The 24,936-nt window shown below is 36.1% G+C and overlaps 1 protein-coding gene across 35 annotated transcripts in view; it reads right to left on the bottom strand.

Annotated features, from left to right (window-relative positions):
* Nucleotides 1-7,042: 7,042 nt before the first annotated feature.
* The window catches only part of TRDN (triadin), a 565,674-nt gene continuing 547,780 nt past the window's right edge, over nt 7,043-24,936 (bottom strand). For all 35 annotated transcript variants that reach the window (XM_069076909.1, XM_069076882.1, XM_069076893.1 and 32 more), the window contains 3 exons: nt 18,869-18,907; nt 15,662-15,700; nt 7,043-9,849 (listed from right to left, as the gene is read on the bottom strand). In XM_069076909.1, coding sequence (XP_068933010.1) covers nt 9,716-9,849; nt 15,662-15,700; nt 18,869-18,907 — 212 coding nt within the window. In that variant the 3' untranslated portion in view covers nt 7,043-9,715. The remainder of the gene's footprint in view (nt 9,850-15,661; nt 15,701-18,868; nt 18,908-24,936) is intronic.

The following is a 24,936-nucleotide window of genomic DNA, read 5'->3' as shown; positions in this document are numbered from 1 at the left end:
TCGAGGGCCGGCTCTATTCACTGTGCCATCTAGCTGCCCTACCTGTGACTGTTCTACACACTTAATTTCCTGAAATCAAATGAGATGCATTGACCCCAATCTTCATCCCTTCCACCTTTTGACTTTGACTCATTTTGACCTACAATTTGCTTGACCAAGCATTTATCTCTAATTGTGCCGTTTATCTCTCATTCTGTTTGCTAACTTTCTGTGGGATGAGAAAACAGATAACCAAGAATATTATTGTTGTTCATTTAATTAGCATTTCTAAGACTGAGTGGGTGGCTGAGGAGTACAATGTATGGACTTTGTGACAGCTTTATCAGGAATTATGTGGCTACTTTAAAGAATTTTAGCCATATTTATTTTACTTCTGTATGCAGGGTTATTTATATTATAGAGCAAATATGTCAAACATGGGGCCCTTAGGCTGCATACTTCCCATAACATTTCTGAGTGTAGCCAAACCAGATTAAAATATAATTGGGAAGTATTTAACAATATGAATAGAAATACAGTGAAATCTAGATAATAATAAATTTAAAAACTATGCCAATATGTTGCCCATATGAATCTCTATGCATGATTTAGTGGTTCCTATTTCTTTTTGAAACAGTATTGTTATAGAGGACTGAGTTTGCTGGTGGACTACTTTGTGAATAAGTTAATAGTGTAATTTATTAAAGGACATAAAAGCTGCAGTTTGATTTTTTTTTTTTTGCTTAGACTGAGTCTGTGGAGTGGAGAAATCAAATCTTAGGCTGAAAACAAGCACCAATTTTAATTGAAAAAAGTTAAAGAGGGCAACGTCCAAATTGACTGTGTTCTCTGAATCTGATTTGCTTTTAGAGACATTGATGTGCATTTAATTCCCTCCTCTCCTGGTTGCTATTTACACATTATAAGTATCAGCAAGGCCTTTTGAGCTAGGCCCAGAAAATAGCTATGGAACTTGAAAAGTATTCTTTAATCTCCCAAATTTACCCAAATATATTTTATCAGAGAAAGCAGCCTCGCTTGTGTGCACAGAGTGAAGAAATAGTGATTTCTATTTCAGGTTCTCCTACCAACTTACTGTGTGACTAGAGTAAGCAATATAAGATTTTCTTTTTCTGTTCAAGTTTCTACAATTGTGAAACTGTGACCTTTGCACAAAAATGTTCTGATCATTAAAAGAAATCATTGCAACTTATAAATAAAAGAATCATGTATAAAAGTCCAAAGGGCAATGAAAAGATCCACAGTGTGTACAAATAGATTACAACATATCATTGATGAAAGGAAGTCATTCAGTCAGGCACTAAACTATCTACTATGGTACTTATACTAGTTTTACTAAGGTTTCAGATATCGTGGTCAACTCTGAATTCCAGGGGAATGGGAGAGGCAGGAAGGGGGTCATATGATCATAGAGGGAGAGGGCCATCTCACAGTTCAAGGACACCTGGGGGCCAGGGACAGACACACTGACAGAAGACAGACTCGGGGGAATGACACACAGGAAGATGAGTAGAGCAGGGCAAAGGTCTCCTTTCTCTCTACGAAGATGTCAGTTTCTTCATGAGTCTGTTCTTCTGCCTTCACATGAAGGATTTTTTGCTTTTTCTGTTTTTGATTAGGGGGGTGGGAGGCTAAGAAGCACCTAGCTGAGGGACATGGGGGGAGGTGAGGAAGGAGAACACAATATTGCAAAGTTACCATACGTGTTTTTTTGGAATACTGATTTCATTCAGAATTCTTTAAGCAAAGTCAAATTTTCAATGTGAATTTAAGTAAAACAAGAACTGTGTAAAGGTGTGTGGAACCTGAGGCCTCAAGGTCACATGTGGCCCTCTAGGTCCTCAAGTGCAGCAGTATCTCTGAATCTAAACTTAAAAGAACAAATCCCTTTAATAAAAGGATTTATTCTGTAAAACTTGGACTCAGTCAACAAGCCACACCCAAGGACCTAGACCACATGTGGCCTCTAGGCTGCAGGTTTCCCACCTTTGGGTTAGGTACTATCCCTGGTTTTAGACCTTCACTGGGGGTCTTGGTATGTGTCCCCAAGGATAAAGGGGGACTACCACATGTGATTGACACTATGCTTGGCACTGGGGATGCAAAAAAGCAATCTACTCTCAAGGAACTCACAGTCTAATAGGGGAATCACGATTGGACGGACTATATAAAAGCAACATATAGGATAAATTGAAAATGATTAGCAGAGGGAAGGCACTAGAATTAAAGAGGTTCAGAAAGGCTTCTTATAGAAGGTAGGATTTTAACTGGGACATGAAGGAAACCAGAAGACAGAGATGAGGAAGGAGAGAATTCCAGATATGGAGGACAGCCAGTGAGAATATCCAGAGTCAGGAGATGGAAAGTTTTATTGGAGGAATTGAAAGGAGGGCAGCATCACTATATCTTAGTGCATATGGTGAGGCAGTAAGGGAATAAAATTGGAAAGGTTAGAGGCAAGGAAATGTTCTTTGAATGCCACATAGATTTTATATTTAATCTTGGAAGTGATAGTCACAGGAGTTTATTGAAGGGTGTGTGTGACATGGACTGACTTGTACTTTAGGAAGATCACTTTGGCAGTATAGAGGGTGAACTAGAATTGGGAAGAAATCTGTGGCAGGGAGACCAAACATTAGACCACTGCAATTGTCTAGGCTTGAGGTGATGAGGGCCTGTACTAGGGTGGGGGCAGTGTCAGAGAAGAGGGAATATTGGAAAGATCTTATGAAGGTAAGGCATTGGATATGGGTGTGTCATGAGAGAGAGTGAGGGACGACACTTGGGTTGAGAGCCTGGATTACTAGGAGGTTGGCAGTTTCCTCAATTGTAAAACAGTTTGAAAATGTAGAGGGTTTAGTGGGGGAGCAGGGGAAGGGGGATGATAATGAATTCAGTTTTGGACATGCTATGTTTGTTTAGTCTATTGATGTCTAAAAAACATTTGAAGATGCAACAAGAGGTCAACAAACAGGTTAGGCATTGATGAAAGGATTTGAGAATCATCAGCATAGAGATGATAATTGAATCCATGGGAGCTGGTAATATTGCCAAATGATGGAGTATAGAGGGCAGAGGTATAAAGATGCCATCAGAGTGATGAATGAGTGTAAAAGAGAGCAAGCTGGTTATGTAGTGAAAATCAGGGATATTGGATAAGAGCATGCATACTCCATTGATATTGAGGCCATTAGAATTTTGCATAAACTCTCCTCAGATTGACATGAAATGAGTGCTGAGACAAGAATTACATAGATAAAGGTATAGGGATGGGTTACAATATATACAGATGGAGAAAGAACCCACACTGATGAGCTCGTGCAACCATTTTAGTGTCGAAATAGAATGATACTAATCTCTCAGAATGTATGTGGGATTACTCATTTCATTTCCATCACTCCATTTTAGGGTAAGCTCTCTCTCTCTCTCTCTCTCTCTCTCTCTCTCTCTCTCTATATATATATATATATATATATATATATATATATCTTTCTCTCTCTCTGTCTCTCTCTTTCTCTGTATATACACACACACACACACACACACACAGAAAAAGTATCTAAACATGTAGGATTAATGTCTTATTAGAAATACTGGAAATATCAATAAACCTATAGAAACCAATATCCTAATTGAAATAAAAAAGAAATACATCAACTTGATTTGAAATTGTTATTTATTTCAATGGCTGACAGTCTTCTGACAGAAAAACAACAGGAGAGAAACTAAAAAGATAAGGATCATACATTGAGCTGTGGGCCAGATTATTCCTAGTAAATGAAAGAGTATTAATGGACTCCTAAGCCTCTTTTTGCATTTCATACTGAATAGAAGCTATGCTTTTTATTATTCCTAAAATTTCTCCTTTAAAAAAGATATGAATTTTTCTTTATTTGTACACTGTTTGAGAATCTGGGTATAGTAAGTGTACTAAGACTTCTCTAATCTGGCAAAAACCACTCCAAACCATTAAATAACCTAAGGGGTAGGTAGCAGCTCATGACCTGCTTGCTGTAGATCACACTGTTAACAGTATTTTTCAATACAATGAGCAGAAAGTACCCCCCTGAAATAAATCACAATAAGCTTTTGTAAGGGCTTGTATTATTTGGACAGCTTTTAAGCTAGTTATACACTATAAATCCTATTAAGCACCCCTATTCTAAAAGTACATCTCAGTAGACATGGAGATCCAGGCTCCAGAAAACCTGAATAAAATGAACGTGAATGGGATTTCTCAGCACTCTTAGTCAAAAATGCTTTTGAACAAAGATGAGCTAAGACTATTGTCACTTCTGTTCAAATGAGGTTATAGCACATCAAAGGTGCTGCTGGAAAGCTGGAGGTGTTAATGGTATGAATCATGACACTTTGATTTCTTTAAACTCTGTCATGCAGCACCACGATGAGATTAAAAGTAGGCATTATTTCCTGAGGTCTGAAATAGTTCTACAATTTCTATTATTTCCAGTGCTTAATTACTAAGTCAAAGTGTTCATTCTTCCTGCATTTTTTGGAATTAAAATGTTAGAATTATATTTTTTTTTCTTTCACCTTCTCTGCTTTGGCAGTTTCCACATCTATATGGAAATGTTGATTAAATGTACAATAGCTCATTTTCAGGAAGGCAGAATGAAGTCAGGAGAAAGGAAGTGGTTTCAAGTCCCACCTCAGATACACATTAGCTATATTATCATTGGCAAATCACGTAAACTCCCAGTACTCCCAAGTAACTCTCTAAAACTCTGATCTGATAATCTGTATAGGAAATTTCTATGCCAGAGATTCTCCTACACATATAAAAGTACAGGTCTGGGGGGAAATGGAACCCCATAAATGTACAACAAAAATAAAGTTTTATGTTTAGTATACTCAGTAAACTCAGCAAGGGAGTCAAACAATCTGTGCAGTCATTTTTAACATTTATCAATTGAGCTATGCATTTTACCCTTATGTCCCAGTTCTTGTTAGTACTCTTGGTTGTTTTTTGAGATTAATAAAATGGGGACAGCTAGGTGGTGCAGTGAATAGAGCACCAGCCCTGGAGTCAGGAGGACCTGAGTTCAAATCCAGCCTCAGACACTTAACACAAAAACTAGCTGTGTGACCTTGGGCAAGTCACTTACCCCAATTGTCCTCCAAAAAGCAAAAAAAAAAAGAATTAATGAAACCATGATGATTAATTGATTAATTGCTCTGTTCCAGTATCAAAAGGAACATTTTTGGCATACTTGTGGATACTTGTGGATACATGTCTATGACTAGATATGAGAACATAGAACATATTTGACAGGCAATATTTTTGCCTTTGCAATGAAGTCTACTTCCTTCCATTTATATTCTTTCAACTCCCTCTTATGTTCATGTAACAGTTTTCTGGAGAAATATACTTTCTGTTACTTTTAAAAGGTGGGGAAAGAACTTCTATTGGTTTGGCTAAAAAGACAGAAATAGGGTCTCTGATTTGCATAAAAGAAGTAGTAAATCTCAGAATAGTTTGAATGATATAGCCAAGTATTGGGCTAAAGTATAGCTGAAATTTCTGAGCACTGGTTTGTCAGTCATTTCAAAAAATCTCAAAGTGCTACATGAACCATTGGGCTTCTAAAGCCCATTCAATTCCAACTATCTTTTCAAAAAGCTGTATTACAAAGCTCTATTCTGAATTCTGTTTCACTGGTTTGATGGATGTATTGCTACTTTTCATTTATTGCATTTCTATAAGAAGGGTACCACCAGCACATTTTTCTTCCCTAGTGAAACTTTATGAATTTTCATCAGTGGCAAATTCCCAATTGTTAAGCTGGGTTCTAAAATGAATTCTCTGTCTCTTCCTGTTGATCCTTCATATTATGTCAACAGAATCCAAATCATAACTACTGAGTAAATTTAGAATGATGTGAGAGAACAGGACTGAGTCATGGGAAGTTACTTGGCCTCACATTCAATCTTTAGTAGAATAAAGAGAAGGCTTATGATAAACCATGAAAGTAATATTCATGACTTAGCTCTTTTCCCCTTCTTCAGTTCCAAACCATTGCTTCAGAAATGTGAACTTGGCAAGAACAGCTTGTGTTTATTTATGTACATAGGTTTTGTGTATCGCCAAATATGATGAAGCTACTTTTAAATGCTGTCATTATAACTAGATGACAAGAGTTGTTCAATGGTTTAGTGTTGGCAGCACAAAACCCTAGGAAATTAAACCAGGTTTTCAAATGAAATATGCTGAAAGAATGAGCTATGCATATTGCTTAACATGGCATAGTATCATTTCATCTTTGGGAATGCTTTGTTAATCTACTAGCTTTATGGAAATAAGCACAGGTTATGCCTGTTAACATATGTTAGAGTATGTTGTTAACTCTCACTTAGCATTCAAATAATCCCCAAGCCATTTGCCCATCATTTCCATTCTTTGTTTATTATTATATTAGACTGGATCTGCCTTGGGTGTCTTGACTTCTAATCTTAGCACTTTCTAGCTATGCAACCTTCAACAAATCTCCTTCCCTTTCTGTCCCTTAGATTCCTTTTCTGTAGGATGGTATTAACCTATATAATCTCTAAGGTTCCTTCCAGCTATAACATATTATGAGTCTATATATAACACTGCAGTTAGAATTCTCAGGATAAATTATTTCCATTCTATCATTGATAACACACACAAAATGTGCCTATTGGCATAATGCAAAATGAACCAGGTTTCAAAGTGTCTTTTATAGTGTAGATGTTTAATTAAACATCTGTTGAATAAATGAATGATGAACATAGACAAAAGAGTATGGAGTGAGAGTCAGAAAACCTGGGTTCTAGTTTGAATTTTGTCACTAATTAGCAACATAAGTGGGGTACATGTCATTTCACCAATCTTGATGTTTCCAATCTGCAAAACTAGGTTTACTAGCCTAAAATCCCAATATTTTCTAACATTCTATAGTCTAAATTATCTGAATAGAATTATCTCAACAAAGTTAAGAAATCCTGAATAATGCTTTACCAAATCAAATTGATTTTTTGAAATTTAAGGAAAACAAAAGTCTTAAAGGTGGGAGGAGCATGATTTACTTTAGGACTTCATTGGTTACTCTGGGGAATAAGCAGGTCAAACACATCACTTGAACAATTATAGACACAGAGTTCAGTTTCAAACCTTTTCATCTTCAAGGTCAAAATGATATGTTGCAATTGAACTATTAAGGATGCAGTCATTGGTTTATTCTCTTATAATTTCTTATACTGTGTAAATGTGATTAAAAGACAATAGGAAGCATTCATTTGAAGAAAGCCTATCAACAGATGACATTCTAATTTCTATTGTCAAAAGCAATCTCACTATGACAGCTCAAATCAGGTAAAATTAAATATGGTGTGTAGAAGTAATTTTGATTCATTTAAAATCACATAACCAGTATAGTTATTTCATTAAATTTGATTTGCCTATGTACTCCAAAGACCATGCAATCTTTTTATCTAGCTTGAGACCAAAGCCTTCCATGTGTTCTCTGCCCCATTTGAATGTAAGCTCCTTGAAAGCAGGGGCTTTCTTATTTTTCTATTTGCATTTCCAGCCTTTAACTCAATGCTTTACACATAGAGATCACGTCATAATTTTTTCTTCTATTTATTCATCAAGATTCTAGTTATGAGAACCTATATGCTAGCCCATTTTTAAAAATACAAATAATTACCTCGATAAGAATGAAAGAACTAGCTAAGGGTAATATAGATAAACAGTTGGAGAATACCCATTTTAGTTTAAAAAAAGTCATATTTTAAATTCTTATTACAATCAGTTCTCCTTTAAGAGAGTCAAAGTGCTTTGCAAATATTTCAGCATAGTAACTGTAATCTCTCTGGGGAAATACCATGGTAACATTTTTATTTCCCCATTTTATAGATCGAGAAACGAGGTAGGGAGATTGAGTGATTTTTGTCAGGCATCATTGAAAAGAGGACCCTAGTTCCCTGGGATCCAGTATAGCCTTTTAGCTACTAACTCATGCTGTCTTATTGAAGCCTTAGAGGTCAAAGTACTATAAAATTAGCTTTACATTCTTCTACTCATCCAAAAAACTGGTATGGCACAAGTGTTTAGAAAGTAAACATCAAACTGTCCCATCCACATATTTCAACTCTACCTTGGAGAAACTGACTACCCTCTAATGAGAAAATCAATTTAATTTTGAATTGACCTAATCTGGGTCCCACTATAAGGAACATAATCAATATTGATTAGTTGTAATAGTGTCATTTGGGGTGTAAGTGTTTTATCATCTTGCTGAAGACAACCAAATTATTCATAGAATAATATTCATGGAAATGAATAAGACATTTACTTAATGACTTGATTTTAAAATAATCTTTAGTTTCCTGACCTGTAGGACCACAATCACTTGCATCCCATGAAAGTCAATGGTTTACCTAAGCTAGTGTTGATTCTGACTGTCTCAAACCTTTGAAATGAAGTGAAGTTATAGTAAGAATAACTCTATTTTCTGAGTTACTTTGTCATAAATCAGATAGAAACCTTAAGTGTAACGAAGGTCACAGCTATATGGATTTTAGTGTCCACGGAGAAATGTGGTCAAGAAACATTGGTATTTACAGCTCTAGGGAGGCCAAAAGGGAGCATAACCATCAACATCCCATTTCCAGTGAAACACTCTCATGAGGTTCAAAGTCATGTTATCCCTTTCCCTAGCACTGATGATTGACTGTCTAGAAAAAATAAATAAAATGCTCTAGGAGTGGCACTTCCGTCTGAAGAGCCTTCCTCCATCTTTGTTGACATTCAAGTATTTCCACTTTGAGAAAACAAACTCCTCAGAAATGATTCATCAAAGTGACTGAAAATATGTTTGCCCATATATTACCTGTTCTCAGTGATTACTGTGAAGTTTCTTCCAGTCAGCATTTTTTTTTTTGCTATATAATGCTGTCTGGAGATGTCTGAAAATGTCATATTGTGTTTGCTTAAAATAGTACGCAAACGATCCACCAGTACTGTCCAAATGAATTGTGCAGTGCTGCTGGAGAACATGGCATAATATAAACTGTAGATAGACTTATTAGTAGAATGTAAACTCTTTGAGGGTAAGGACTGTTTCATATTTGTCACTGTATCCTCAGTATCTAGCAAAGTGCTTATAGCATACAGTAGGTGCTTAAGAAATGTATGTTGGATTGTATTATATGGTATATTTACCATTTTCTTTGAGCATTGAAAGAGGCCCATGAGGATCTTAAACAAAAGGGCAAAGTAAAGATGTCTTGATTATGTGGCCACAACTTAAATACAAATATATGTAAACAAGGTTAAGCTAATTAGCTCTACCTTACTGAGTGACTCAAAGCTTAGGTTTACACAGGATTGAAAAATTGTCCATGTTACAGAAAAACCTGTACTCAAGGAAAAAGAAAGTGGAATTGTACTGGTAATTAAATGCACACATGACAACAACACCCCCCCCTCCCCAACACACACACAATTTAACAGGAGCTCTTTGAGCACCAACCCTGACATGAGGTGTTTCAGTATGCCTGCTTTGTTTTTCAGTCACCTTATCGACATTCTTTCATAGTACCAGATGAGGAAATAAAATGTTTGCAAATACAAATGACCCAATGGGTTACACTGACAATACTCTGGTGGATCACAAGGAAAGATCTAACACTCAGACTCTTACAAGCTTATAGGACCATACATGCATGCCTATTGTCCTTGTTTCTGTCCTGGTGATTTTGAGTGACTGGAGCTCCCAGGCTGGTATGCTGGTGTAACAGGAAATTGAAATCCATATCCATTGTACCCATCCAAGTAGACACACTGGAAGAAACTGATGGGAGCTGTGGAAAAGAATACCCAGGCTTGTTAAGTGCAGCTATTAATTTGGACCATAACAGACAAGAACAGTTAAAGTAAAGAGGTTTAGTTTTTAAAAGCCAAAGTACAGGGTTTATAGAAATGAACAGAAGTCTCTTGCTTTCAGTGAACATTCTTATATAATATCAGACTTCAAAGCTTGCAACACCAAATGTGGAGAGAAAATGAACTGTTTCAAATGCTGTAATCAGCTGAGGGAGTTGTTACAATATGCAAAATGAGGGGGGATCCAAGATGTGTCAGGCCCTGGATTTTCAAGCATAGACACATCTGGATTATTTGGGCAATGAGAAAAAGGAGAATCAATGCTATACTGTATGACCTAATGGACTTGGAGTAGGAAAGATGTAATCAAAGTCTCCCACAGCTGTTTACCAGTTCTGTGACCATTGACAAGTGACTTATCTTCTCAGAACATATTTCATTGTTAAAAAAGGGATAATAATATCCACTGGGCCTATCTCATATTCAGGATATGAAGCTCAAAGGAGACAGTATGGATAAAGCATTTTACACATTTTAAAATGTTATATTAACGCTAGCCATTATTACAAGGTGCATACAGCTGCAATGCTACTGTGGCAATTTCTCTACTCAGTTCTGCTGCCAGTTGGACTGATGTCCATAGAGAGAAGCTACATTTATCCTGAGTACAGGGTGGTATTTTCCCCACAACAAAACCTGCTGACTAGGTAGAAACATTATTGCTCCAAACCAGACAACATGAAAAACACAGAAATATAATGGCCAGCAAGGGAAGTAGATGGGAAAATACGTGAGAGGTGGCTAACATTGGAGCCTAACATCAGAAGGAGATGGGGAATATGATGACAAAGATAAGATACTAGGAGTTTGAGGAAGGGTAGAAAGTAAAACTTTCTACTTAGCTTGGCAAGTGACTGGTACATAGTAGGTACTAAATAAATGTTTATTGATTGAGGAAGAGGAGACAAGCAGGAAATGACTATGTTTATGTCACTGCCTCTCTATAGAACTTCTCTCTGATGTGGAAGAGATCATGTAATTAGCAGCCTATCCAGCAGTAGTCCCTAATGGTACCAGTGAATAAATGAAAGGCATGCCAACCAGTTTAGTCCAGGAGTCTGAAGGGAATCTGAACAATACAACCAGTTGTACCTAAGGAGAGATGAACTTTGCTTTCTTTGGTCTCTAGAAGAATTCTTGTCTTTCTAATAGGGTTGGGCAGTTTTCATTCATGATTTCTTGAAATAGGGTATTTGTAATATATTTTTCCTCAACCTGTATTCTGTGCCTGGTGTATTTGTTATGTAATATCTCATATTTTCGTCTATTTTGTCCAGTCTTTTGCCTTAAAAAAATTCTTATCATCTCATGGAGTGATTAACTTGCTTAATTCATTCTACTTTTCAGTTAGCCTTTCATTTGGGTAAGGTTTTGCATATTTTGTTTCAAGCTGTTATTTTTTTTTAAAGCAATAGGGGTTAACTTGCTCAAGTTTACATGGCCAGTTATTTCTGGGTGTGGTGCTAAGTATCTGAGCCCGGATCTGATTCCCAGGTCATCCCGACACTGGAGACTAGCTGAGCCACCTGGCCACCCCGATTTTCAAGCTGTTAATTCTCTTTCCAAGTCTTTCCCTTAGAGTTCTCATTTCTTTTCCAATTATTTCCTCTAGAGGTTGTATTTCATTTCATAAAAATACTACCATTTAGATAGTATTGTGAGGTTCGCAGAGTGCTATACTTTTATCTCATTTGATCCTCATATTAACCAGGTGAGATAGGTACAACCCATCATTTTAAAACTCTTGTTTTATTTTTCCTAGAAATTATAGCTAACCTTATAGTCAAATTGTGTTTGTCATTGAAACTTTTCTTCTAGATGTGGTAGAATTCTTCTTTTCTTTTGGGCTGCTTTCTTGTGAACCTCTGCCTCCATAATAGTTCTCTATCATCAGTGTCTTTCTTGTTTATTCCTTCTTCTATACTTAATATTTGGTCCTGATCTGTATTATCTTTCTCCTACTTTTTTTTCCAGGTATTGGCTGCTGAATTTTTAAGGGGATTAAGGGCAGTTTAGGACAAGAACCTACAAACTTTCATCGACTTTAAGCGGTCTTATGTAGAGCATAGTTTAATTGTTGCTCTCCTAATCTGAGATTTTCAGGCTTCATAGCCCAGTTTGAGATCAAGTAACACAACTGCAGATTTGCCCCTGATTAGAGCTCCAATAGACAGTAGTTGGTTTCAGTCACTGCCAGCTAGCAGGATATCTCTCTAAGTTCAGGGAAACAAAACTGTAGGGTCACCCCTGGACCTAACTTTTCTTTCCTTCTTTCCTTCTTTCTTCCATCTTTTTTTCCTTCTTTCCTGCCTTCCTTCCTTCCTTTCTTCCTCCCTCCCTTCCTTCCTTCCTTCCTCCCTTCCTTCTTCCCTTCCTTCCTTCCTTCCTTCCTTCCTTCCTTCCTTCCTTCCTTCCTTCCTTTCTCTTTTTTTTTTTGCTTTTTGGAGGGAGGAAGACAGGGCAGTTGGGGTTAAGTGACTTGCCCAAGGTCACCCGGCTAGTAAGTGCTAAGTGTCTGAGGCCAGATTTGAACTCATGTCCTCCTAACTCTAGGGAAGGTGCCCTATTCATTGTACCACCTAGCTGCCCCAGACTTAACTTTCTACTCATCAGTTAGCCCTAGTCTTGCTCAAATTTAGAGCAATAAAACTCACAATCTATATTCCCTTCCCTGATACAGAGCCTCAGGCCCCAGTTTCAGTTTGTGTTGATTCCACAATTATGCTCCTTGCCTTGGTAGCTAAATGACTCAGTCATAGATTTCACTGAATCTGCTTTGAGGTCTGAGGAACATAGCTGTGAGCTTGCTCTCATTCTTGCTTTTTACAGGTGAACAGATCCAGGCACCAGTGGAGGACCCATGCTGGAAGGACCTACATGAGCTTTCCTGGGTGGATTCTCTCTCTGTCTCTGTCTGTCTGTCTTTCTTACTCTCTTGAGCACTCAGAGGCCTGTGATGATCTAGGCTGTAAAAACATAACCCCCTGTGCTTTCCCTTTGGATTTCCCAATCACCATTTTGCTGGAATAATAATGAAGGAGACTTTATATTGGTTCTGCTTCTTATTTCTCCATCTTTCAAAAGACTTCATGATGCTGACATTTGTTCAAAACCAGAATTGGCTTCCTTACAAGATTGTGCCCATTAAGTTATTTCATTAGATTGTAAATTCCTCAAGGTCAGGAATCACCTTCTTTTTTGTACTTCTACCCCTTGTACTTAACAAAGTACCTGGCACACAGTAGGCTATTTAATAAATGTTTATTGACTATTGACTAGTTCATTTCCTATCCATTGGAAACAATCAGGGCCTGTAGGAGCAATGCCTGGAAATGCTTTATTCCTCCTCAAGCAGGAGCCAGACAATACGACTTCTGAAATAATTCTGTTGCCAACAGAACATGATCCCTTAAATTTCAAACCTTTTCTCTGCCTGTAACTGAATTTTCATGTTCACTCTGGTCACAGACAATAAGGACTTGGGTTAAATCTCTTCTGGACAATTTTTTTTTCATTTTTATTGGTTTTAAGGGGGGTGCAGAAGAGGGCATTCTAGCAATTTGGTGTCTGCACTATCACCACTTGGTTCACAATGGGATCTGTGCTAAAATTCATATTGTCCTAAGACAGCTTGAATACACAGGCTTTGTTAAGGGGAGGCTATGTATTTAAATTAATTTGAAACTATACCAACTGCTATGAGCCTGTCACATATGGTTACTTGTTAGTAAGTATATTAATGAATATGTTATATGCTGGATTCCTTTTTAAATACTTATAAAAGTCATATGAATATAGAGTGCTAGTGTCAAGTAACTCTAAAAGAATGATGCCAATAACTTATTTATAAAACACTTAAAAATATACCACATGGTTTTCTTCACCATAAACCATTGAGGCAGATAATACAACTATCATTACCCCCATTTTTCATAGGAAGAAACTGATGTTCAGAAAAATAAAATGACCTCAGAAATATAGAAGTAATACATATTAATGCTCAGACTCAATTCAATTTAATTTAACTCATTTAAATTCAGGAGACATTTATTAATGTTTCATATATAAAACATTGTTTTAATGTATGTGTGTAATCTTTTGGATTGTTTGAGACACTAGGAGCACAAATATGAGAAATAAATGATCATTCTTCTCAAGGAATTTACATTTTAATGAAACTCAGGTTTCTTGATTTCTAGAGCAGTACACTCTACAGTGCCATGCTGTAAAAACTTATATAAATAAAGACCAAAAGCATCAAAGTAAAAGTTTTATGTATTTGAAGTATGATATGAAGATATAGTTATACCTTAACAATCAACATAAAATTTTATATCATATAATAACTGCATAATACAATTTAGGAGAATTAGATCATTATTATCCACATCCATGAAATGCTATCATTGGTAAATTTAGGGATAGGAAAAGAATGCTCTTATGGCTTTGTAATGAGAACTGATTTAAAACCAATTTTGCACCAACATCCAATGGTATCATGGGAAAATATAGGCACTTTCCTTATCCCATGCATTTCCCCCATGGTGACAATGTCAAATTCTGGAAGAGATTTGGAATTGAAGGTATTTGATTATGAAGTGAGAAGAGATGTGCAACTTAGGACCATAGCTGAGAGGTTCTCATTTTGGAAGCCATCTAATGCAACCCTCTTATTTAGTCAATAAGGAAATGACAGCTCAGAAAATTGAAGTATCTTCTTCCAAGGCCACACAAGTAATAAGTGGAAGAGCTATGTTTTTAATTCAAGTTCTCTGTCTCTTTAAGTCCAAAAGATTACATACACACACATACAATAAGTGTGTGTATGTAAATATATGTATAAGCATAAGTGTGTATATATCATATATACATACACAGAAAAGGCACACATGCATATATATCTACATGAATAATACACACATATATGTGGGTATGTGTATCTTTATGTCTTATTAACCTTCTTCATGACCCCTTGATTGACATTCCATGCTTCAGAAATTTTGGCACTTTGTAAGAATTCTATGACAAATGCTTAAATTAAGGCTTTCACAAAGATTGCTTTATTCAAACTGTCCAGAAATTGCTTTCTGCAATACAGCTAGGGACCAATAGCATATTCCCTTTTCACTTGAAGAAAAATGTCAAAGTTTTTAGTGCAGGGATATTGAGCTATCTAGAGTGCTGAATTTTATAACTGAATATGAACATTGATTGCATACTAGAATCAATGATCACACAGAGAAAGTGAATATTATTAACCTATTACAAAGCTAAGAAAAAGAACTCTGGCACTTAGGAAAGAATTTAGTTTCTGTACAGTTGATTTGCTGTGGCCTCGTTCTATTTCTTTTCTATTTGATGGAAAGAAGTACATGAGGTTAAGCATTTCTACTCTAGATCCTGCAGTAATAGGCTCAGGTATAGATTCAGTTGTACTTATGAAACAGAGCTATATAGGGCTGTTTGCCATAAATGCTGGGCTAGTCATTACCATGTAATTTCTTCAACTAAGTGTCTCTTGCCTGATGCAAAAAAGTGACTAGTCTTTATTTGAGAGAGAGAGAAAAAAATGACCTACTTTAATGGCATGCTTGATGTCTGTACTAAAAATTTTCTCCCAAGAATAGATTATTGGCTTTTCATGAAGAAATCTTCAAGCTTAGTTTCAAATACATTGTTTTTAATATGAAGATTATAAGACACTTGTAAGTTAATCATCAATGAACTCACTTTTTTCTTTCTTCATGGAAGTCACATCTTCAGTTTCCTCTGGTGGATATAAAAATATAAAAGCACATATTGTATGAGTACAGTACCATGGCATAAATGTACAGACTACAAAGACACACATCAAGCACCAGCATATTTGAAAACAAATCTAAGCGTAAAGGAAAGATGCTTGCATCAAGAAGGTTCTTATTAGGCCTTCATATTGGGACACCAGAATGTAAAAGATCAAAGGAAAACCAGAGATAAGAAGAAAAGTTACCCAGAAAATAGTCTGATATTTTTTATGGGGAAATTAGTAAGATATGAAATTGGCATAGATTTACAGAATGGGAATGAAAGATTCCCATTTGAGGTATCTACTGATTGCATATTGTTTTTCTGGAGAGTTCTTGAATCTTAAGATAATAGTAATAAAGTATGGGCCCTAGCTCCCTAACCATTATTTGATTGATTTTTTTTTCTAATATTTGGATGATTTTCAATGGCCATACTTACTAAGAAAGCACATTGATATTTTGGATGTACCCTATGATTTTCCTTTCTTTCTGGGCATGTGGAGGTTGAGACTAAGAGAATGGCAGCATTTCTATATGTGATGACAGATATTAACTCATCTAGAGTCAAAGTATGCAGCAAGGACGTCATTTGTTTTATCCCCTAAAGCATCCTTTGTTAAACCTTCAAAAGCAAATATGTGGGTATACCTTATTTGGAAGACCTACCTAAAGAGGAAGGTAGTACAAAGAGACTTTTAGTGAAAAATTTCCAGGCTTGAAGTCAGGGGACCAGGGTCTAGCCTTGACTTAATTATTGTTTTTTAAATGCTAGCTATCATTACTAACTAGATGAGTAACCTAGGTCTTTTTATTTCAGCCTTTGTTTCTTCATGTGTAAAATAAAGAAGTTGTGGGGTGGCTAGGTGGTGCAGTGAATAGAGCACCGGCCCTAGAGTCAAGAGGACCTGAGTTCGAATCCAGCTTCAGACACTTGACATACTTACTAGCCATGTGACTTTGGGCAAGTCACTTAAGCCTGATTGTCCTCCAAAAAGCAAAAAAATAAAAATAAAGAGGTTACTAGTAGGACCTCTTAGGTACTTTAACCACCATAAAAACTCTATTTGAGAGACAGCATGGCAATAGTGGAAGGAACATTAGATTTTGAAACTGAGGACTTCTGATTGCACCCTGGTTTTGCTACTTACTGAGTGACCTTGGTCATGTCACTTTATCTCATTAGATGTATTTCTGATACTCCTTATAACTTGGAATTCTAGAGGAATAACCATTCTTCTGTTTTATCTCCTCTAAGGTTAAGTAATCTCCATTCTTTAGTCTTTAAGTGTCTAGCATGTGGCCTAGCTCAAAGTAGGTGCTAAATAAATGATTGATTGATAGACCCATCTTTTTTTTTTTAAGCAATCAGGGTTAAGTAACTTGCTCAAGGTTACATGGCCAGTTATTTCTGGGTGTGGTGCTGAGTGTCTGAGCCCAGGATTCGATCTCCAGGTCATCCCAACACTGGAGCCGGTGCTCTTACTCGCTGAGCCACCTGGCCGCCCCGATAGACCCATCTTTTAATTATTTATTGGCTAATGTTTGATATAGGTAAATTTATGAGTTTAATGGAAAATAACTATTTCTTACTAAATTAGTAGTTCTGCAGTTAGGAAGCTTCCCAGAAAATAAAAATTCCCAGAGACTGGGAAGTAAAAGGGACCTTAGGAATGGTATAGTCCAAACTATTTAATTTATAAATGAAGAAACCTGAGGTTCAGAGACCTTATATTACTTATTTATCTAGTTCAGAGGTGGGGAATCTGCAGCCTCAAGGTCACATGTGGCCCTCTAGGTCCCAAAGTGTGGCCCTTTGGATGAATCCAGACTTCATGGAACAAATCTCCTTATTAAAGGATTTGCTCTGTAAAACTTGGGACTCAGTCAAAAGACCACACTCAAGGACCTAGAAAGGTACATGTGGCCTCCAGGCACAAGGTTCTCCATCCCTGATCTAGTTAGTTGTTAGATCAAAGTTCCTGATTCTAATTGCCCAGTCTTTACACTAGCATGCCAGTAACTATACCAGTAGATTAGAATTAATCACTATGTCTTGTCTTCCTAATGATGGCAACTGTACACCTAGTTGTCTCCCAAGTAGGGGACTGATATTTTTACTATCATTTAGCACCTTCATCATCCCTTGAAACCAAAGTCCTTTCCATTGCTGTTTCAAAGCTTGTTAATCACCAAAAGGGTTCCCACATTAATTTGTATTGAAGTAAATGACTGACGGAATGCTACAAGATTTGCTGGCTACATTTGTCTTCAGATCCTACCCAAATGAATGCTACTACACAATGCCTTCAAGGAAGTCCACAACAGAGAACACATATGACCCCAAAGAGAAGATGAGAAACACCTTACTCCATTCATTTGCAAAGATGGAACATTGCATTTATTGTCAGGTTTTTTATGTATTGATATGTTTTGCTAATTTTTTTCTCTTTCTGTTTCTTAAAAAAAAGCCCTCTAGTTTAAAGGATGGCTCTCTCATGAAGAGGGAGACAGAAGGATACAGACAATGTAAGTTTAACTAATGTAAAGACAAAAGATATCCTTTTAACCTTTATCTTTTTAAATTAAAAACTTTATTTCAATAAATAAATATTAAGTATTTTTAATCTTTTTTTAAAATAATTTTTTTTTGTTAAATAAAGGCATCCTGTTCAAATCCAGCCTCAGACACTTAACACAAAAACTAGGTATGTGACCTTGGGCAAATCACTTAACCCCAATTGCCCTCCCCCCAAAAAGCAAAAAAAATTAAATAAAATAAAGGGAGCCCGCATTGCAAATACATACTTAATGCAAATCCATGACTAGAATAAAAGAGATAGTAAAATAAACAACTGGGGGCAAGTGGGCTCTAGATTTTTGTTTTCATTGGTGTGAGGAACTCCCAACTAGGAAACACTCTTCATTGAAGCAGAAACAAAATTCATCTTTAACTTAGAGTCTTAGAGAGGTGGCTGGTGGCTCTAAGATGCTAACTGACTTACTTATCATCACATAGGAACAAGGCTCAGAGAGAGAGCTTAAACTCAAGGTCAGGTTTTTTCTACTATGTTGCCCCACCCTGCTAAAACCAAGACAACAACAAACTGTACTGAGAACATCCTTATAAGCAAAGTGGCTGCAACACACTCACCTTTGGCTTTCTTTGGAGATGGCACTTCATCAAACTCTTCTAAAGAAAATGAGCAAAGGAAAATTTGTCAGGAAGTGCTTTATCTTGTTTTTCCTTTTTCTTGTTTCCAAAAGAGTAAATAGTTGGAATAACCACAAAATTGCAGGCTACATTACATTATTTGGCATCAACTTTAAAGAGTGTTGTTGAACACAACCTAATGAGGAGTGCAGAAAGGGAGTAGATAAGTTTTCTCCCAGTGGGTCAGTAAGTACAGAAGAAATCCAGCATGAAGAAGGTCTTGCAGATGACCTCAGCTGGCCCTGTCTTCCTTGGTTTATCTAATCATATTCTAGCATACTTAGAACTTTAATTGATAGATTCTATCTAGTTTACTTTTTAGGAACCAGGTAATCAGAGCCCATAGGGCAAAAGGATCTTTAGGAAATTATTAAGTACAACTATTACATTTAAAGGCTGATTGCTTGTTTTTAAACTTTTCCCAAGGCAATTAAAGCAAAAGGATAGGCTAAATACCTAGCTCTGAATTTGAAATAAAACTCGAACATACAAATTCAGCCTAAGGTTGTATTTTGTGAGTTGTTTTGACTTTTGTGTTTTAATATTTTCTGACACTGGCGAACATATTAAATTCTCAAAGAAAGGTCTGGATATGATTTAAAGTTTAATGCAATAATTTCACAATAGAATAAAGTATTCTTCCATGTCATCCCCTCTATTCTGTCTGTTAAGCACCAACTTTTTAATATTATTTTGAATATGACTCTGATGCCTACTTATTTTTGCTGATTCAAACATACTACTTGTCCCATAATAACTAGATGCCTGGGAAGGTTGCTATGCAAATGTACTTTAATAGGGAAGAGATGTGGTCATTTGGGAGAAGAAGCTGTTGGATGAAGAGGATAACATTTATGAAAAAAATCAGACAAATTTTTTCTTAGAAATTAAAGCTTAAACCACAATATTTTAAGTGGTTATATAACAGAATTGAATTAATAAAATGCTGACATCCAGTGAGTTGTATAACCAAAAGAGACTAATTGTCTAGCAATGGCATTTAAGAGGAAAACAAACATTTGAATAGGGCTTTAGATCACTAACTCATAGAACATTAGATATGGAAGAAAACAGAGAACGTAGATTTCAATCTCATATTAGAGGTGAAGCAATGGAGGATTTGAGAATGAATGTTGTCCATGGAGACATGGCTAACTGGAAGAATAGAGAATGAAACCAAAGTTTCTTGATTCCCAATCCCATTTATTTGACTGTACATCAAATTGCCCTCATTTAACAATTAGGTGTATCACTTACTTTAAGCAATATGATTTCATCCTTCCTGGACTCTCTTTCAAATGTAGATCATAGCTCCCACATGCCTCAGGAGATGGAAATTACTGAGACTAGAAGTAAACTCATCACCTACTGGCCATCCCTTTGGTGATGGGCTTTTCTAAACCCAGTGATGCTTCTCTTTAGAGATCTGATTTCTGATCCTCTGAAGGACCTATCCCAAAGATGTTTCCATCTTGGTGGGACCTGTTAGAGGTTATGCTTTACTGGTATAGCTTTTCAAACTCCAGGGTGAATTCATATTAGAATAAAGCACTGGATGGGACTTCAATGGAGAATATTAATAGTGTCAGATCAATTCAATGAATCAACAAGTCAATAAGCATTTACTCTGTGTCATTATAGGCTAAGGGATTGCGGGGTATAAAAGTAATATAAAATACTATCATTTGTAGCAATTTAAAAAATTTCCATAAATTATCAGAGAGCTTTAAGATGTATAGCTCTTGGTTCTCTCCTTTGCATCTGATCATGAAGGTTAGAAAGCAATCTCCAGACAGATTCTGTCTGGCTTTGTAAAAACTGTGGCAGAGATGTAGTCTCTGCTTTCTGTCCAGGAAGAATTCTTTGAGATTGGAACTCTGTTGTGGCCACACAAATGGCCATACAAAAAGGATTCCCAAGAGTTGTCATTATCTGATAACCTGCTTACCTTTTATGGTAATGGTCAAGGTCATCAATGTCTTTACGCAGATACTTTTACAATTTTTTGACTTGTGACATCAGGCAAGTCATTTTGCTTTTCTGAAATTTATTTCTACTAAGGTCCCTTTCAGCTTTATATCTGTGATCCTTAAATTTCTCAGAGCATTTTGTATGGATCTCTCCTTTGCATTTGTCACTGTGCCAGTCAACAAGCATTCTACGATGTGCTATACACACTGTGCTAAGCACTCTTCTTTTGTATCATAGAGATTTGTGTGCAAATTCTCTCCTTCTATGCACAACTCCACATTACACAGTAATCTCCTTGATATTATGGTGACTATGTAATATACTCTTTTTTTTGGGGTGGAAGACTGCTAGAAGGGTTAACAGATTTGTAGTCAGAGGCAAACTCTATCTCTGTCACTTCATACTTTGTGAACTCCCTCTTTTGTATAAATAAGGAAGGGGTTGGACTAGATGACCTTTAATGCCAGCTCTAAATCTGTATTATCATTCCAGGATCTGGTATATCTTACACATAGTAGTTCCTTAATACACTTTTGCTGAGTTGAATTAAATCCTGTCTTGTCCAATGTAAAGTTAATAGGACCAGCTAATCTGTTAGGTTTGAAGAAAGAGAATTCTTATAAAGCATATTTGCTAATTAAGTCTTTATATATTTAAATGTTGAGTATAATTGGTATTTGACTAATCAGAGGTTTTTCCATGGGGAAGAGGAACATTATGTTGTAGTCTAGGTATAGGCAGATAATTGGAATAAAGAAGTCCTTTTTTTCCTTTTAAATAAACAAACTAGACATATTAATTTCCATTTTTACATGAAGAAAACCACAGATTTATCCTTCTCAGCAATCAGCCTAATCTTTATTTTATACTTTATTGCTCAATAAAATGAGAATAGCTCTACTACTAGAAAATAGCCAGGGATTATTTTCTTTTTAAAAAAACTCACATCAAAAAGAAAGGTCGTTATTTTCTCAAAAATCATTTCACTTAGACCAACATCAAACTACATTATCAGAAAAAGCAAGAAATTAAATTATTTCCTCCTGAGAACACACTGAACAAATCTTGTACTTTTTTTTGTGTCGGGAATTCAAAAGAAGTAATAAAGAATGTACCAGAGTCCATATCCATAACTTAAGGGATATTTGGAAAAAAGCTCACTATATCATAGTGGCAATGGATTGGAATTCTCACTTTTAAATCAGATTAGAAAATATGCTAACACATTAGAACACCAATAATTTGTCTGCAATTATCAAATATTTAGCCTTACACAGTGGGAATCAAGAAGTATATGATCAGAATATATTGGATAAGCAATGGATAGGATTCATATGGGTATCCACAAAATCTCTTCCTGTAATGCATTTATAGGAACACAGCAATAACAGTAATGTAGCATGGAAAGATGTGGATGGGTTGTCCTCCATATCGCTGATGAGAGTAGCCATTGATGGGATTATAGATTCTTTTTATTCATGAATTGAAACATACAGGAGTAGAAGAAAGGGTTTCTAGAAATTAGAAACAAAAATCTACATATTTGTTTATTAACTAAAAGATAATGTACCTCCTAAATGTGGATAATCAGAATGGACATTTCAATCACCTTTGAAACTGCATATGGACATTTGGTCATCAGTAAACTTGAACTTATTTGGTCTTATAATGATAGATTGAACCTCAGTTTTCTCTCCTGTTTCTTCTTCAGTTACTCAGAATAACTTTCCTGAATTGCTGCACTTGGACACTTTTCATAGAGCTGAGAATTTATTCTGTTCTCTTCCAGTGGGATGTATATCTTTGTCTTTTTTATAGTGCATGTATAACCAGAAATTCCTAGTTGGTCCCTTGGTAATCATGACTGGAGGATTACATCAAAGATGATTGGTTACTGAGCAAGGAATAGCTCTTTCCTCTTCTGAGTGTGTTGCTTAAGACTGTCAACTTTCCATTCAATTTTCACCAAGACTGGTAGATGGAAAAACAATAATCTATTTTCCTTCTGCCCCTCTAAAAGTAATGGCCTCTACAACTGGTACACATTGCAGGGAGAATATGTATTTCCTTTGATGAATGTGAGATTAGACCTTAAATTCCCAGCTGCTTCTTCTGTTCCGTGTTTCTTTCTTTAATTTCAGGTCACCAAATAACTGTCCTGAGAGACATTTCCAGTCCTGGCAGCTAAATCATTGAGTCTAGAGTTCCTGAGTATATGCCTATTGCTTGGGGGAGTTGCTTTCAGCAATTACATAGCTTTTCCAAAGAGAAGATGACTACTGACACAATTGTGCCAATATTAAAAGATTAATGAGGTATGTCTGTCTGGTCAATAGGCTGAGAAACTCCTGAGTCAGTTGTAGACAATGAAATCCTGAAGGGAAAGTGAAATTTCTGTTCAAATAGTCACAGAAATATGTTTAGGTTTCTGAGAGATCACATATGATGGTTTATTGTTTTATGTTTTAAGTATCTGTTAATGTGAGATCATGAGTATTTTGCATTCAAGTATTTCTCTTGTAGTGGTGAAAAAATATCTTTCTCTTATACTTGATATCTATTTTGTCCACTGGGTACCATTTTCTGATAATTACTCTGGTAATCTATTTTGGTGAAATCCTACAAAGAACTTTAGTTAAACTTGGTCGTAGAGCTTTCCCCCGGAACTCTAAGTTTAAGGTAAAGCAAACCAGAAAGTATAAGAAAACATTTAATCTCTTCTCTTTGAGGTTAATTTCCTTCAAAGCTGAACCTGGTCCAGAGCCCTTTTTATGGGGCTTATTCTGGGATCTCTTTGCCTGTGATGAGGTAGATAGTAGAGAAGAGAGGCCCCATGGATGGCAAAGTAGATAAAGAAAAATCTTAGGTTAGGGAGACTTGATTTCAAGTCTAGCCTCTGGCAACAGGATAACGTAAGTCTCAGCAAGTCACTTAAACTCTACGTGCATTAGCCAACTCCGTTTTGGAACAAGTACTGATCTACCTTATGAGAAGGTTCTCCCCACCCCAGTCGAGACTTGCCAAAAATCACATATTCAGATAAAAAGGAACAGCAAAAAAATAGGGATATCTATTTTGTGCCTTCAAGTTCTGTGGACTTAGAATATTAGAAAAAGACAATATAGTTTTTAAAGGCTTTAAAACTTGGGAAGTGGTGGAGCTTCAATGTAGCCAAAATAGGACTGATCAATCACTGAGCTGTTCTTTTCTTTGCACATACTCAACACATAGGCAATAACTAGCATTTCTACTGGGTGTCCCAAATGTGTTAGTGCCATTTAAATTGTACCATGATACCATGTATAAATGAGACACCATAGAAAAATTATTTATGCATTGAATGAAAAGAAATACTTTAATATCTTAAAACTGCACTAAGATTTTGGGGCCTCTTTATATAGTGTTTTAAGGTTTATAAGATGAGATAGATACATTCACACTCATATATACATAAATATATGTCTTATATAGACACATGTACATATCAGTGTATATCACACACATATGTATGTGTGTGATATACCAATATGTATAATATATACATGTGTGTTTATAATACACTTTTTACAACAATCCTGTGAGATAAATGTTATTATTAAATCCATTTTATAGATGAGATAACTGAGACTGACAGAGGTTAAGTGACTAATATCTGAAGCAGGATTTGAACTCAGGTCTTCTTGGCTCCAAATCCAGTATTATGTTCACTACCACACTTAACAGACTCCTAGAAGTAAGGCATAAGCTTCAGTCTCTATTCTTAAAGTGTATAAAATCTAGTAGAAAAAATGATATAGAATCATATAGCTCTAATAAAAGGCAATCTATGAAAAACTCTATGAAGGAAATATATATTAAATCCTTAGAGATTATTAGGAAGTGTCATGGAAAAGGTTGTATTGGAGCTGCTGTAGTTGTGTTTGTCCTTCAGTTTTGAAGGGGACCGTAGGATCAGGGAAATGATGACATGACTTGCAGTAGACTTTGATTTGAATGAGGGAGGGCTATACAAGGTCACCAGTCTCATGTTCTCCTCC

This window comes from Petaurus breviceps, unplaced genomic scaffold, assembly GCF_028583685.1.
Source record: "Petaurus breviceps papuanus isolate PSGF00001 unplaced genomic scaffold, PetGlider_PUasm1.0 90977, whole genome shotgun sequence".
NCBI lineage: Eukaryota > Metazoa > Chordata > Mammalia > Diprotodontia > Petauridae > Petaurus > Petaurus breviceps.
Note: the sequence above shows the minus strand (reverse complement) of the source record. Positions and strands in the feature narration are given on the sequence as shown.